General features: G+C 38.4%; 1 protein-coding gene across 12 annotated transcripts in view; it reads right to left on the bottom strand.

Annotated features, from left to right (window-relative positions):
* FNDC3A (fibronectin type III domain containing 3A) overlaps positions 1–16,460 on the bottom strand; it is a 125,639-nt gene that overhangs the window by 93,617 nt on the left and 15,562 nt on the right. For all 12 annotated transcript variants that reach the window (XM_087756761.1, XM_087756769.1, XM_087756755.1 and 9 more), the window contains one exon: positions 13,441–13,569. In XM_087756761.1, coding sequence (XP_087612887.1) covers positions 13,441–13,542 — 102 coding nt within the window. In that variant the 5' untranslated portion in view covers positions 13,543–13,569. The remainder of the gene's footprint in view (positions 1–13,440; positions 13,570–16,460) is intronic.

Below are 16,460 nucleotides of genomic sequence, written 5' to 3'. Positions count from 1 at the left end.
TCAGTGGTTTGTCTAAAAATACTGCAACTGAAATTAGCTCAGCAGTACTGATAAGAAGTATTTTTAGACAAAAGGACAAAGGTAAATTCATTTTTGAACATTTTACATATTTAGGAAAACACCATAGCTAATGCTTTTGGTCATTCTGACTTCAAAAATTTTTAAAGCACTCAACTAAACCTGTTAAGAACGGGGTACAGCCAAGCCCTTTTTAAGATGTACACTGTGTCTTTAACAGTCTGTCTGCAACAAGATTAAAAAAGGGTGTATTTCTGGAAAAGGGTGAATATAATACAGCACAACTTCCAGGCAGAGCTACGTTTATGCTCTGTCATTAGGGTACATATTCAGAACAATTACATTTTTCTCCACTAATAGCTCCAATCAAGATGTTAATTAGTGACATGCTTTATCTCGTAACCCATTTCAAAAGCCTTAGCACTTTCACTTACTGTTGCTCGCATCCTTTTATTTCTCTCATTCAACTGGTGCTACCACAGTGACAGAGGATGAAGGAAGATTCAACAGTCACCACTCCCGCTGCTCCAATCTGTTCCATTCACTTAATACTGAGGTAATCTTCAGTGATGTGTTGAGCACCGCTTCCCCCTTCTTTTAACTGGGCACCTTAACCTAAACGCCAAGCCGGAGTATCTCCCTTTACCTTCCTCTATAGCTGTGCATCCACAAAGCATGTGGAGGCAGGATGTGAAAGGTAGGATCAATTAACAATATAGTCAGCAATACCTACCTCAAGCCTTCCTTCCTATCAAATTAGCCAACGTACAGTGAGCTTCCTGCTGTACACGAATGTATCATGTCACCATAGCAACTAAATCAACAAATAGCTGCTGCAGCATCTGCTTCTGGATCATCTAACGTCAGTCAACAGAAGGTTCGGGTTTAAGAAAACAAAGCTTCCAAATATATGCCATTTTATAACTGCATTTTTAATTTAGCCTCCCGATTCCCAGATAGGATATACTAGCTCAGAATGAACCAAGTTCTGACTTCATGCTTCAATCTATGATGCTGCTCATGACTTCAGCTTGCAAATAAGCCAGAAAGGAGGGAGGGGGAAAAAAAGAAAAAAACAAACCACTTTATATAAAGAGAATGAAAAGATACAGCAAAGAAATAATCAACTGGGTTCTACTGCACTTTCTCTTAAATACTATTACTCTATACTGTGCATTTATTAGATATGTTAAGAGGCATGAAAAGAAAGAAGTGTGTTTCCCAATTTTGCTTTATAATTTACATACATGTCTACCCTAAATAAGACTATGACCAGCAATATCTTTTTTTAGATATTAATATTTAAGACATTTCAGATGGCTGACAAAGATGGTTTCCCTCTATTAGTTTCTGCTAAAAAGCTGAACTGAAAACATCCAATATTAGGTTCTGGCAATCTCACATCTGCGGCCTTTAATCCCAACAACAGCAGGGGCCCACTGGCATACCGTCACCTGCGGAAAGACAGCTGTGTAGGGCAAAAGGTGCATCCCTCCCTTCTTCTGAGAAATGACTTCAAATACCACATATGCATCACTCTGGTTTAAGTCCTAACCCATAAACAGACAAGATACATGAAACTGCTTTGTAACAACTTGATATCTGGAATGCAACAACATGAGATTATGGATTAAATGTTGCCTGAGGCATAAAAAAAAAAAATTAAAAAATTAGTTGGACAGTCGTGTCTTCAAAGGTAATAAGCAAGTGTACAGACACACACACTTTTATGTAAAAGGACTCAAAGCTACAGCCTACTTATAGCAAAAAAAGTAACTTTCTGCTATTTTAACTTCAAGTCATATTCCTAATGTTTGATCAGCATGAAATTCTTTACCAACTAAAAGCTTTTTAGGCTCAAGGTATCAGTTATTCAAAACCAGTATCATTTTATTATTGAAAACATGTGCTTTTTAGTTTTCAAAGCAGCTGCTTTTCCATCTGTGTACGGCCTTTTGTTACAAGGAAAACCATTACATCTAGGTTCGCTCCATAAAGTGTGGTCCAGTGAAAAGAGAAAACTGGACACAGACTCAAGATGCTAACTCTGTTGTGGCTCCAACACGGACTTAGTGTGATTTGTGGGTTTGTCACCTCACATATGCCAGTTTCCTTTTTTGTAGGACTAATACAACGCTGTTTGTATGTCCCTAAAAGCTACTGATCAAAGAACACTGCAAGACTTGAGTGTTGTTACTCGTTAGCAGCAGGAATTGCCAGATGGAATCACATCTGTGGTCCAGCTAAGGTGGTCAGTTACAAACATGGCACAAGTCGTTTTTCCATTGACTGTGTGTTCAAAATCTCCTGTTCGTATCATAACAATGCTAACGAGGCTACGAACTACTCTTTTCCACAATCAAAACCACTAACATTCAGAAAACAGATTAAATGGAAAAATGTAAGAGATCTGTGTAACAGGTATTACAGACAGCATAAGATTATTAAATAGGAACAGCTGACACATCAGTAATAAAAGCTGAATTAAAACAGTGTCTTAAGCCTTTGGCAATTTAAAACAATTTAAGAATTTCATGCTTGTGAAGAATGTCACTTCCAATTAATTCTTTCGTAAAGTCATCTTTCATAAGATTTTTCTATCTCCATCTTCTTTTAGACTTCCTAAAGACCTCCTTCGTCCCCACTTATGTTGGCTAGCAACCAAGAAAGGGTTCTGAAAGCTTTAGGTTGAACTCTCTAGTATATCACACCAGTCTGTTGTGACAAACTAAGGACACAACATTTCTGTGGTATCTGTAAGGAAAAGTAATGTTAGAATTTTCTTTCTTATCTTAAATTCTCTTCTGCTTTTAGTACGAATGACAGAAGAAAACAGGCTTCTTATCCTTATAAATAAGTGTCCTATAGACATTGAACGTTGTCCGAGTAATGTGACACAATGCTCTTAACACTAAAGTTCTAAAATATTATATTTTTCCAACAAATTTGAGCAAATTCCAATTTATAGGTTTCCCACAACTACACAGGTCTCTACCATAGCATCTGCTAATACTGAATGATAATCTAGAGGGATCTATCTGCTCCAAATATGGAGATTAACACTTTCCTAACGAAGAACAAGAAAAGATCTGGGTAGTAAAGGCAATCTTGGTTTTCAGGACTAGAATCATAGAATAGAATCAAAGAATCCCTTAAGTTGGAAAAGACCTTTAAGATCATCAAGTCCAACCGTTAACCTATCACTGCCAAGTCCACCACTAAACCATGTCCTCGAGCACCACGTCTACCCGCCTTTTAAATACCTCCAGGGATGGATACTCAACCACTTCTCTGGGCAGCCTCTTCCAATGCTTGACCACCCTCTCGGCAAAGAAGTTTTTCCTAATATCCAATCTAAACCTCCCCTGGGGCAGCTTGAGGCCGTTTCCTCTCGACCTATCACTTGTTACTAGAGAGAAGAGACCGACCCCCACCTCACTACAACCTCCTTTCAGGCAGTTGTACAGAGTGATAAGGTCTCCCCTCAGCCTCCTCTTCTCCAGGCTAAACAACCCCAGCTCCCTCAGCTGCTCCTCATAAGACTTGTGCTCTAGACCCTTCACCAGCTTTGTTGCCCTTCTTTGGACATGCTCCAGCACCTCGATGTCCTTCTTGGAGTGAGGGGCCCAAAACCGAACACAGCATTCGAGGTGCAGCCTCTCCAGTGCCAAGTCCAGGTGCACTATCACCTCCCTGGTCCTGCTGGCCACACTATTCCTGATACAAACCAGGATACCATTGGCCCTCTTGGCCACCTGGGCACACTGCTGGCTCATATTCAGCTGGCTGTTGACCAACACCCCCAGGTCCTTTTCTGCTGGGCAGCTCTCCAGCCACTCTTCCCCCAGCCTGTAGCATTGCATGGGGTTGTTGTGACTCAAGTGCAGGACCCGGCACCGAGCCTTGTTGAATCTCATACAGTTGGCCTCAGTCCATCGATCCAGCCTGTCCAGATCCCTCTGTAGAGCTTTCCTACCCTCCAGCAGACCAACACTCCCACCCAACTTGGTGTCAACTAAGGAGGAAATCCATACAGAATTAAGTAAATATCACATAATACGTTGCAGTAACAATTTATATGTTTGGGATTTTAAAACAAACACACACACAATCTAAACTATTTCAGCTTGGACAGGTAGTAGCAGCACCTCCCAAACAAAGTGAGAGTAAGCAACCATCTTTTCAGTGACATGCTCCTAAGGCCTATGTATATTTTCAGGGGAGAGAGCAAGCAACTCCATGTCATTTTTCTAAAAGGCAGCTGACAGAGTAAGATCAGCAAACATTTCATCTTTAACCACTGCTACAAGATATTGTCAGCACCACTGTATGCACTAAGATAACAGAATATCCCTAGAAGCAACTGGAAACAGGAAGGTTGGAAAGATGACTAGACTGTTCAGTGGCACTGACATTCAAGAACTATAGATTTCAATGAGCTTTCACTGCTTTTTGTAGAAAGGCAGGTTGGAAGGATCTGAGAATTGGTGTTTTTTTTACTCTAGCAGATAAATTGATTTTATTTACGAAAAGGTTTTTTGAAGTCTTACTGTACTCATGTGCTTCTCCCGCTTCTCTTCACATGAAAGATGATCAGCAGAAAGCTGATCACCAGGGGGTGGTGGACCAAAAAAAAAAAAAAAAAAAAAAAAAAAAGAGAGGTGGTTTCGAGCCTTGTTTGGTAAAGTTTTCTGAGAAGAACTAGTAAAAGATACACATTGAAATCTGCATCTAATATCACTGATAAATGTTGAAGACTTGTTAGTGTCCACATGTAACAGTGTTAATCAGTATGTTCTGTAAGTGTGTCTGTCTCTTTCTTTATTACTGAGAAATTCCCACATTTTCAATCTACTTGTTTCTGCTTTGTCTCTTCTCTTTTGCATTCTCAGTTCTTACAGCTTGGCTAAGCAAAGTTTTCTTTGTCTCATTTACAGCAAACCCGATCTGTTTCATTACCGTTGACACAGTCCGTGGTTAGCAGATAGTAAGTAGCAAATTTTCTGTGCACTATCACATCTTCAAATCAATAAAAGCATAAAAATAAGGGTAACAGAAGTGTTTCAAATAGTTTGCATAATGCAACATTTGTGCTTCTAAGTTTTAAGCTAATCCTTGTTTACAGGGAATTAGAAGGAAGCAGTGTTAGGGGCAGTCACTGAACTCTGGAACTTTCTGAGGCATCTGGTCCTGGCCAGTGGTCAGACACATCAGCCTCTATAAATAAAAACTGGAAGTCTTCAACCAGATTATTCTCACTTCATGACGACTTGTTGTTTGACGTCCACAGGACTTGAGCTTTACAATGCTAAGCAAAACTGGATGAGAGACTAGCTCATACTGCACAGCAGTGCAGTGGTAGCAAGGGCTAAGCTTTCAGCTCATACTTTGAAGGGGCTAGTCCCCTCAGTAGGCGCTTTCCCCGATCAGTTTGCATATTTGCAACAGTCCAAAACAGAGTAGGGAGTAAACTTTCATTTAAATTGTATCTAGATGCACTGAAAGGTAGAAGACTGCCAATTTAATTTTGGAAAACTAAGTTATTTAACAAAGTTAAAGTCTGAAGTGAAAACTACAATTAAAAAACCCCAAACCTCAAGTTGTTTAAGATGTTACTTATGCTATTGTTAGAGTGTTGCTAGTATTTTCCTTCCATATAATACCTAGTGATAAATAAAAAGGGTCTTTTCCAACCTTAACGATTCTATCATTCTATGATTATGAAAGCTAGCCAAGATGAACAAAGTGAGGTAGACAGTTAACAGATTTGCTAATGACAACACAAGTCAATGGCACTTTACTTAAAATAATTTCTTTGTCAGTAATATCTGACATGTCTGAAAGTGTGTGCAACCAGTTAGGCATTCACCAAGAAACAATATCCAACATTATAAAGCAGTCGTGATCAACCTTTGGCCTAACAGCTGAATACATTGCTTCAGAAAGGTCATAAAGCTACAGCTGATTCTCCCTCTGTAGGCTGAGGCAGAGCCCTTTCGGCCCTTGTCCTGTCTTCCTTCACTCTTCTCAAGTACAAGAGGACCCAGCAAGCAGGACAGACATTCTGTTTCTCTGCCCTACAACCAGTAAGTGCCATGAACAGCAGGTTACTGATGGAGATCTCCACTGAGCATGCAGCAGCTGAGCTCACTCTGGCTGTGCAGTATTCCATAACTTATAGATTTGATTCAAGGGCTGAAGTGATAGGTGGGAGAAAAAGGTACCACCTTCTCATTTTTAAAAAAAAAACCTCTGCTGAACAACAACTCAAATCAAAATTTTTAATAAATATCCTTTAAAAACAATCCCCTTCCAGCAATGCAATTGTAGCAATTAAGAGAAAAATATAAATAAGCGAGCTGAAACTGAACTTGGACATCCAGTTTCGGAAGAATTTAGAAGATTTAGAAAGTATATGGACTAGAAGACAATTTTATATTTCCCACCATTGCTTCTGACAGCTCAGATTCCTGTTTGGTGATACAGCAAGTTAAAAGCCCATAATATTTAAGACTGATGGATGTGTCTTTAACATTTCTGCCTTAAATAGAACACAAAAAGGAGGTGCCAAAGGAAGAACTGTATTCTCTAGTTATTCAAAATAGCATTTCATTAAAAAAAATTAGAATGCTAGGAGTTTCAATAGCACTTCTAAAGTAGTCTTTCTCCCCCCCCCCCCAATAACAGTTCCCTATACACCCAGATCTGTGCAAATCTGGGTATCACTGTATATCAAAACACTGTGTGACAACACGAACCTGAGCAGGAAGAGAAATTAAAGGCTACGTCCTCAATTTGATCAGGCTGGGAAGGATCAGTCAGTACTGGACCAAGGGATTGGTGGGAAAAATTTCTACAACTCCAATCCTGTCTCATATTCCAAAAAGAATGGGAGAAAAATTAGAGCGAAGGGCCATTTTTGCTAGGGTGTTTAAAGCTGAGTCTCTCTCTTCCTGTAGAACGTCATTCTGGTCACTCTATAAAGTATATAATCCTGTAATATGCAGAGGGTTAGGTGGACTTTGCCCGGTTATAAACAGAGAAACCTCCCAGTCACTAGGGGACAAAAAACAGGCTTCAGCTAGCAGGGGATGTACTTCAGATGATTACTTGTTTGCCATGTGTAATTCTCACATATTTTAAAGAGTGGAGTTTCTGTAGTTAAAAATACGACTTTGCAAAGCAGTTACAGAGAGATTACAATAGCTGTCTTCTGAGGAAATGTATGTAAGGAATAAGGGTGATTTCACAGGTCTTGGACTCTGGCATTCAGGTCCTGGCTTACTCAGCATTAAGTGTCCCATGGCACCAAGAAGGGGAGAGAAGGGGACCACAGAACATACTTCAGTCCAGGACACCGCTTGGATATAACTGTACCCTTCCAAACCTTACTGATAGAGGAGCATGCGGACTCAGAAACTGCGTCCACTTGCAACAAACTGCAGAGAGGAACTAGGTTACCTCAGTGCTTACAGTTCCAGGCAACTAGCACCTCCTCACCTCATTTTAAAAAAAAAAAAAAAAAAAACAACAAACCACACACCACTACCACAAAAAAAGCACAGATCTTTAGTCATCTTCCTAAAACATGAAAGATACCATCTTCCGGACAGGCTTATTTCTCCCAATTGACTACGTTAGCAACTTACAGTGACTAGCTGACTTTAAATCTGATTTTTACATGTCATCCAGTTCTCCCAAATGTCACTTTCTGAAGAGATTCATTCGACAGGGGAAATCTTGCCTCAAGTATCTTGGGAGGAATCTACTGTATCAGAGGCCAAAATTAATCTAAGATTCACATAATGCAAATGAAAATAGACATTTTAGAGAGAAAGAGGAGGATTACTCAGCGAAGGTTTATGAGGATACTTCATTCCATGAATTTTCATACTGAATACAAGTAGCAAAGAACTACACAGCCTTCACTCTTGTTTCTACATCTATTTTCAGACAGCTAATATTAAAATAAATATATTTGGATGCTAGTATAAATTGTGCAATAAATCTGATGCTGCTTTCTGCTAACCAAAAGCAGCATAGTATTCATACGTAACTATACACCAAAGAATTCTGAATCCTCACTTTCTGCTGAGGATGATGGCTGCTTCTAGAAAATTTAAAGCAAGTTTTCAATGAGTCTTCAATCAAGGATACAGTTTAAATACATAAGAGAAAATTCTGATCTCAAAGGCAAAAAAAAAATTTACACTTAACTAAGACAAAACTTCACTCTTCCTGATGAAAAAATATGATTAACTCAGATACAGAAAGGATCTAATACCCTTGAGACATTAAAACTCACATCCTCATAGCTTTTTTTTTTTGGTGGTATAACTTTTTAAAAATCATACCCATCAACCATGTAAAAACTTTTCCATAAAAGATTTTTTTTATATACAGAATGTCCCATATAAGTTTGATTTTGTATTTTCCAGTGATGGTTGCTACACAAACGTACTAATCAACCCTGGAAAAATACAGCTTGATAATCAGCTTCTGTAAGCTGGCGCAGCAGCATTACACACAGAAGAGCTCCAATGGTTCCTGTGAACATAGTTTTGGTGCGCTTCAGTGCTATGAAGTCACTGAAGGATGGAAGAATAATTGTCAACTAACCCAAAGTCTAATGAATCTCCAAAAGGAAAAATTAGATATATCTGCTAATTCAATAGAGCCAAAGTAAAAAAAAAAACAAAACAACCAAACAAAAACAAAACACCCAACAAAAACACAATCAGCCAAAAAAAAAAAAAAAGACAGAAGCAGCCATGCATGTACTCTGTACTCTACAAAAATCAAAACACAGATAAAGGAAAGGAAAACAGCACAATATGGAAAGCAGTGAGAACAGTTATAACAGTATATATGTTGTTAAACAACTTTTAACACTTTTTTTTTCTTGTAGAGGAAAAGATCATGAAACATACACAGTTCTAGGCTTGATTTTCAGCAGCAAGGCAAAAACAAAGCAAGCTGCACTTGATAATGTACCATATGCTTTTCAGAAACAGAAGCATCAGAACTAAAACTGAGGAAAAGCATTTAGTAATCCAGTTTACATCTTCACCATTATATTTCTGCTGTGACTCCACATATGTAAAAAATCTGAAAGCCAAAAAAGGGGATTCTCAGAGTTATTTCATTTGTTTTTATAGCCATCGATTACTCTGCTGACTGAAGACTTCCTCCTATGATAACAGGTTAATAATAACTTTAAGATTAGGAGTTTTAATATTTTAAGAACAAATTGCTTTTACAAATACTAACTTGTAGATTTGATGCCAAATATCTATTTCAACTCAAAGAATTTGCACTTAAACTCACACAGTTTCTGTGTATATATATGTGTGTGTGTGTGTGTGTGTGTGTATACACACACACACACACACACACACACAGAGACACATACTACATATATATACATACACAGTGGGATTTTTGGAAATCCCACTAAGCATCTAGACTTCTGAATAAAATCTGGAGAATGAGCAACCAGCTTCCAAAGCTAAAATTATTACTTTATCACTGTACCTCGCTGAGAAATAAAGCTGACTAAAGGTCAAACACTATGTGTCCCATTCCCCAAAAGGGAACTACTAACAAGTATTGCGCTACTTTGAGAGTGCTATCTGCCTTTTTGGTAATAAAGGACACCAAGGTTATATAGGGATGCCTCACTCTGCAACTGTTAGTTTTAGTGGGAAGGTACAGAGAGGGTCCAGAACTCTAGGGTTGCTGCAAACTTGTGTCAGCGATTTACTGATTTGTCTTGGAATAGCACTGGGTGCTGTAGCAACTTTCCAAAACAATTTAACATCAGTCTAATATCAGGAAAACAAAGTGTCTGTTAAAGAAAGCAGTTTGAACTCTTGCCTCCTCATTTTCCTCTCAATCACGAATTTACCTCCCCTCACCAAATCAGGACTCGCATAATCAAACACATCCTTCCTGTCCAGCCTCAGCAATAATCAGTAAAGCCTCACTGGAGTAGTTACCCTTACATGAAAAACCCTCAAGCACTTTTGTTCTCATACCATATTTTCTCAGTGTCGCTTGGTTTCTATCAACTCCTCTGGATCTTCTCCATACTTCATCCACAACCTTACTCACCATCAAGATGTAAGCAGTACATTACCCACTCACGTTGAACACAATGATGAGAAGGTGCAAAAGCAGTACTTCTGTGCTTTATAGAGAGGGAGGAGCTAATAGGTTTGGTCTCTGCTTTTCCTTTTCCCCGGTTTTGTCCAACAAAACTAACAGTAGACCCCTGTTCTGTGGGACACAGAACGAGGCAGTCTCCCACAGCAGCACTGAGTAGCGTATGAACATCCACGCAGTTTAAGCTCCCCATGTTTTCTGCCTGAACATGCGCATTCCTCTTTGTGGATTGTTTTGTTTTAAAACATGGTGGAAAGTTACAGCTTTAACCTGATCAGACACTTCCACTACTTGAAGCATATGACCTTTCATCTTAACATGTTCAAATATTTGTACTGCTATTTCACATTTAAACTCCTAGCAGAACTTCAAGTATTTGAAATAGGTTATCTTGAAGATAGGAACTGTTCTAGAAAAGTACTGAATGATCTATATCCATTTGGTAACTCAGTTATGCAGTATAGACAACTTAAATCACAGTAATTATAGTTAATTCTGGTAAGATGCAAGGAGTGGGGAACTGAATAAAAAAAATCCTCAGATGTTTCACAACTGAACAAAAAGTGGCAAGTTCTAGGGTACAGTTAACTAGGCTAACATAGGAAATACCAAAACATAAACAAAATATTTAAATACAGAGTCTTCTACTAGATTTTCAATACCTTTTTCAGTCAGGACTGGCTAAAACTAATTAGAATAGCTACAGTCCAACCTACACACTATGAATACAGACAAACATATAGATTTATTTACACTGACAAAACAGCTCTGAATTTTGATTGTGGGAACACAATTAAGTTCTGTCAGCACTACAGATTATGTTATAGATTGCAATCCAAACACCACGATGCTGTTATGAAAGAAACTGGAAAAGTAGCTTTCATATTTCAAGGAAGTAACCCCTACAGAATGTGTGTACTGTAGCTAAGCAAATAGGAGACTTTCAGAAAAACAAGCAACTCCACATTTCTTGTAGCTTCAAAGTTACAAGAAAAAAAAAGAATACAATGAACTAATATTCTTGTTGAAATATTTTTCAAAAAACATGAAAAAGGCTCAGAATTAAAGTGTTGTACTTCAACACATCACACTTCATTTGAAAGTATACACCCCTTTTGTTAGTGTACCATATAAAACAAACACAACAAATAATTTTAAGGCCCTTATAAATAAGGGCCTGCCTGACCTTTCTGTGGCCTAAGTCTTAATTGGGCAACCTTGACAGAGTAAGCAGTACCTGCAATTCCGGATTTCCTATATTGCAGATATACAAAGTATTTTCTACTTAGTGATGGCTTTTAAATTATCAAATGCAAAAAGGGTTTCCAGTAAAATTTCCTGCCACTGAACAAATGCATTTGCAGATTCTTCATGAGTCATGTATCAGATGCGAAGGAAAGACAGAAAACATAAGTTGCAACTTTCACTAGACATTGTGGAACACGGAACAGTAGACAACATTGTGGTATAACTGCTAGTTACCATGAAACGAAGAAAGAAACTGACTGTATTGATGACCGAGAATCTGCCCAATGCTTTCTGAAGATTCTTTTTTTTCTTTTTTAAAATAAGCACTATCAGTTCCACTTTAGACAGTATTCTTAATGAGCAGCTTTTTTTTTTTTTTTTTAAATAAAAAAGGACACTGACAGCATATATGATGCTCTTCCCTTAAGAAGATTAACAGAAACACCCACAAATTCATTTCTTTGAAGAAATTCTTTGCTTGTTTTCCAGTTTTAATCTTGCTTGGCAGGAGAAAAAGAGACAAGATTTTTATGAAAAAGTATCCCCAAAAGAACATTTAAGCTCCTATCTGACTCAAAATTTTGCACCATTACGGAGTAAGCTTGACAGCACAGCTTGATAGTCTTATTTTGGCAGAAGGCAGAAGAAGTAACTCAGCCTCAACTATCTTTGAAAGGTCATGGTGATTAGGGGAGGTTCCCAAGGACTGGAAGAAAGCAAATGTCACTGCAATCTTCAAAAAAGGGCAAGAAGGAAGATTCAGGGAGCTACAGGCCAGTCAACATCACCTTCAGTTCTGGGAAGACAGGCGAGCAAATCTTCCTAGAAGCCATTTCCAAACACATTAAAGATAAAAAGGTGATTGGGAGCAGTCAGTATGGATTCACAAAGGGGAAATCATGCCTGACAAACCTGGATGGCCTTCTACAATGAAATTACTGGCTTGATGAATGAGGGGAGAGCAGTAGATACTGTTTATCATGACTATAGCAAGGCTTTTGACACTGTCTTACATAACATCCTCACACAAAAACTGATAAGGCACAGACTGAACACAGACACTGAGGTGGACTGAAAACCAGCTCAAAGGGTTGTGATCAGCAGTGCAAAGTCCAGCAGGAGTCCATTCTCTAGTCATCTACCTCAGTGGTTGATACTGGGACAGATAACGTTTACTATCTTCTTTAAAGACCTGGATGACGGGAAAGAGTGCACCCTCAACAAGTTTGCAAGTGATACAAAGTTGGGAGGAGTGGCTGATGCACTAGGCAGCTGCACTGCCATCCAGAGGGACCTTGACAAGCCGTAGAAGTGGGCCAGCAGGAATCTGATGAAGTTCAACACAGGGCAATACAAAGTCCTGTACTTGACGAAGAATAATCCCATGCAACAGTACACACGAGGGACTGACTGGCTGGAAAGCAGCTTTTCAGAAAAGGAATGGTAGACAACAAGTTGAATGTGACCTTTCTCAAGTGTTCTGAAACCATAATCACAAGGTTTTCTATCACCTTGACTGGTTTTGTCTAAAAAAAAAAAAAATTTTGAAGAAGTGTCCGGGCAGACATCAACATACAAAAGCAACTCCCACCATTCAAGATACCCAGTTGTAAGCAAGCGTCAGTCTAGAGGCCATAGAGCTGTAAGCATGTTGTGCCTGAGCTAGTAAGCTCTACCATAGGGGAAGGTTTATTAACCTTAACAAGGTGACGTGGTACTGTAAATATATAGCTTCCAAATTAGACTCAAGCATGGCTAGACAGCTTGGCAGCTGTTCCATCCTCCTATGAAGATGTTCTTTCACAAGACACATTTTCTGCTTCACACTCCTTACAAATCCCTTCTCTGCACCAGTTCTACCTTCACCTCAATCTCCAAAACAGATGCATGACCAAAGCTGCACAAAAATATTCCAGATGAAGGTTTACTATCTTTTACAGTGTCAATGTCAATGATGCTGTTGGAAGAAGAAAAAAAAAAAAAAAAGAAAAGGTATTGAAGTTTCCTTACCTGTTGTGCTCCATCCCCACTAACAATAGGGGAAGTTAGAAGAGGGATTTCACTACTTATAATCGAAGTGGTATCCAGTAACGGTGGATGTTCTGCCATCATTGATGGAACACTAATTCACAAGATCACCTGCAAAGAAAAGTTACTCACATCGTTAAACTATACAAATATTTCTGAATAATTACGCTTAAAAAACAGCCTCACTTTAAAAAAAAAATTATTAAATTAGACACCTTTAGAAAGCATGTTTCCACAGCATTCCAGCAATCATGTAAACGTGGAGGTGTGTTGTGCCAGCTAATATAAGCCTTATTTATACAGAGGGTAGGTTTAGACCCCCTCTAGCGGCTGAACCTTAGAAGAAGATAGCTCCAAGGCTGTGATGTAACAAACCTGAATCTTTAGCTTGAATTATAAACCAAGATTTTGTCTAAGTTTGACTGGCACTGCTGACAAAATGCCTACTGGAAAAAATGGAAAAACAGGAAAAAAAGCGCAGTTTCCTTAGAACTTACATATATAGTGTTCCTGTTTATATGAAACTGGTAAAAACTTAAGATCTACAAACACAGACACTGGGGGTTTTGTTTGTTTTTGTTTTTAAATCATCAACCCACTTTTTCTACCATTATAACAAACGAGACACTTATTTTAGGAACGAGTTGCTAGGAAATGTTCAAGTGAGACACAAATGAATTTAAAAAAATCTTCTGCGCAATCTGACATTTTACTTTTAAAATGTATTAGACCCAGAATTAAAGCTGTGTCATTTTGATAACCAGTGGCCCTTTAATACCCAGCAGCTAAAACTTGGGGGGAGGAGGGGAAGAAAAAAAAAACCCAAACACAAAAGAGGTAATACCTGCACACAAAATTATAATCCTCATAACTATTACGAAAACGCCCTCACTAGCACACACTGTAAAGTTACATGAAATCTGATGACAAGGAAAAAAGCCACCGAGGCAAGAGGCCCATGAAAGCAGCGATCCACTTCAACTCTGATGAGTGTCAAGTAACAGCATAACAGAAAGCAAGATTTAGCTGAGCATTCCTTTCGATTACATTAACAAGTCATAAGTAATGTGTTTCATGATATTTTGCATGTTAGTGCTATACGAAGACTGGATGGAAGAATTAAGACCAGAAAAGCTGAAGATTACCATTTTTCCATGCTGGAAATACATATTGCAAGTCTAATAAGCTGCTTTTGAAACTGTATTTAAATTTGTTAAAAAAAAAAAAAACCTAAGTTATACTAGTTTAGTGTACTGGTCTTAACTCCATCCCAGTCAGGCTCAGTACACTTAGCTTTTGGAGGAAAAAAAAAAATTAGATCAACAAGAACTGAGAAATTGATATTTCTTAACAAAACAAAGAGACAGATGGAAAGAATTCACTAGAGGTGAACGATACATTCAGAATTCCCACAAGTTAATCACATTTTGCATCTGAAAACAGTGCGTAACAAACACGGACATACAGATTAAGCTGAGAATAAGCTTATACAGTATTTCTAAAGCAGAACTGCCTCTCTTAGCCAGTACTTAGAGTAGCTTGGTAAAAATAAGTAGGTACAATTTTAAAGTTACACAGCCTGACAGTCAGTAACGTTACAGGTTTTTTAAGTTCTGCCTTGATATCTGACTAATGAAACTCTCTACAAACACTTCTAAACTTCTAACACAGATACACTGTCTGCTCATAAACAGAGATGCTTACTAGTTATGGCATATAAAACTTACTTTAAATGAAGAGATACCCAATAAAATTCAAGGAGTGATAAAGTCAGCTTAATGACGCTGACTTCAGTACCAAGTTTAGAGATGATATTTGGTTAATTTAAAGAGCTGCTGTTACAGTTTACTACTCAGAAGCGTTCCCTAAAACTATCTCCATGCCACCCAGTTGACTGCTTTTACTTATTTGCCCTTCTAAGGCAGATGTTTTTGTATACCTGCTGCGGGTTGAAATCTGTAATACAGCGCTGCTAGTACAAGATGACTCACACAGAACACAGACTTCACCTTTTCTAGAAAATGCATTAACAAAGCACTAGAAGCCTCTTGTACAGCTATACATATACATGATTTAGCTATTCTCATGCTGAAGGTTGTCCTACTATAAAACTATGAACTTGGAAAAAAAAGCATTCTGAAATTATTTTAGAGGTTTCATTTACTTCCCTGGTATACTCTGCAAAGATTAAAGTTGGGCAAAAAAAAATCCCTCTAGGTCAAAAGACTTTGAAACCTAACTGTGATTACTTAAAAATTCATCATCTCTTACGCCAAGTCATTTAAACCTGCTTTGCCAGACTAATTAGTCTCCCAAGCAATGAGGACAGAGTTTTATATTCCTACCTCACTTTAAAAGCTTTCCCACTCATCAAAAAATCCTCCAGGCTACAGTCAGTCCCCACCACTTCTGCAGGTAGCAGAGGGCTGATGAAAGTTACTCGGATCATCTTTCAAGCTGGCAAGTTTGATGGTAAGCTTCCCAGGATACTGTCCAATGACTCTTTAATGCAAAATGAATGTACAGCCTGGAAGCAGGCATTAGAATCAAGGCATCCTTCCTCCCATGATAGCTACAACCAGGCCTGCTCTCATGCCATCTCTTGATCTTAGAGCTCCAAACATTTTGCGCTATCTACAGTGTCACAGACAGAAAAGTAATTCCAATACTCCAAGCTATAACACTACATGCTCCCAGACTAAGCTGGCTTGAATTTCCCCAGGTTTAAGTTGAATCCAGCTCATTATTCCCAAGCCACCATGCTAATGACTAGTCTCTTACATGAGAAAGCACTAATCTCCTTTATCACACACAATGACTTTTGACTGAATCCATAACTTATGATGCACTCAGTGCTATCATCACCACTTCTTAGGCATAAATCAAAATATGTCTATCAAATTGGACACCAGTGAGAATTAACCATAACCCAAACTGACTCAAATATGACTGTCATGACAACTTGTTAAAGTCTTTCCAAGACAGGAACAGCTCCGGACATA

The sequence above is a fragment of the Nipponia nippon genome, unplaced genomic scaffold (assembly GCF_047370975.1).
Source record: "Nipponia nippon isolate SJK-2023a ecotype South Korea unplaced genomic scaffold, ASM4737097v1 scaffold_2, whole genome shotgun sequence".
In the NCBI taxonomy this organism is placed as follows: Eukaryota; Metazoa; Chordata; class Aves; order Pelecaniformes; family Threskiornithidae; genus Nipponia; species Nipponia nippon.
Note: the sequence above shows the minus strand (reverse complement) of the source record. Positions and strands in the feature narration are given on the sequence as shown.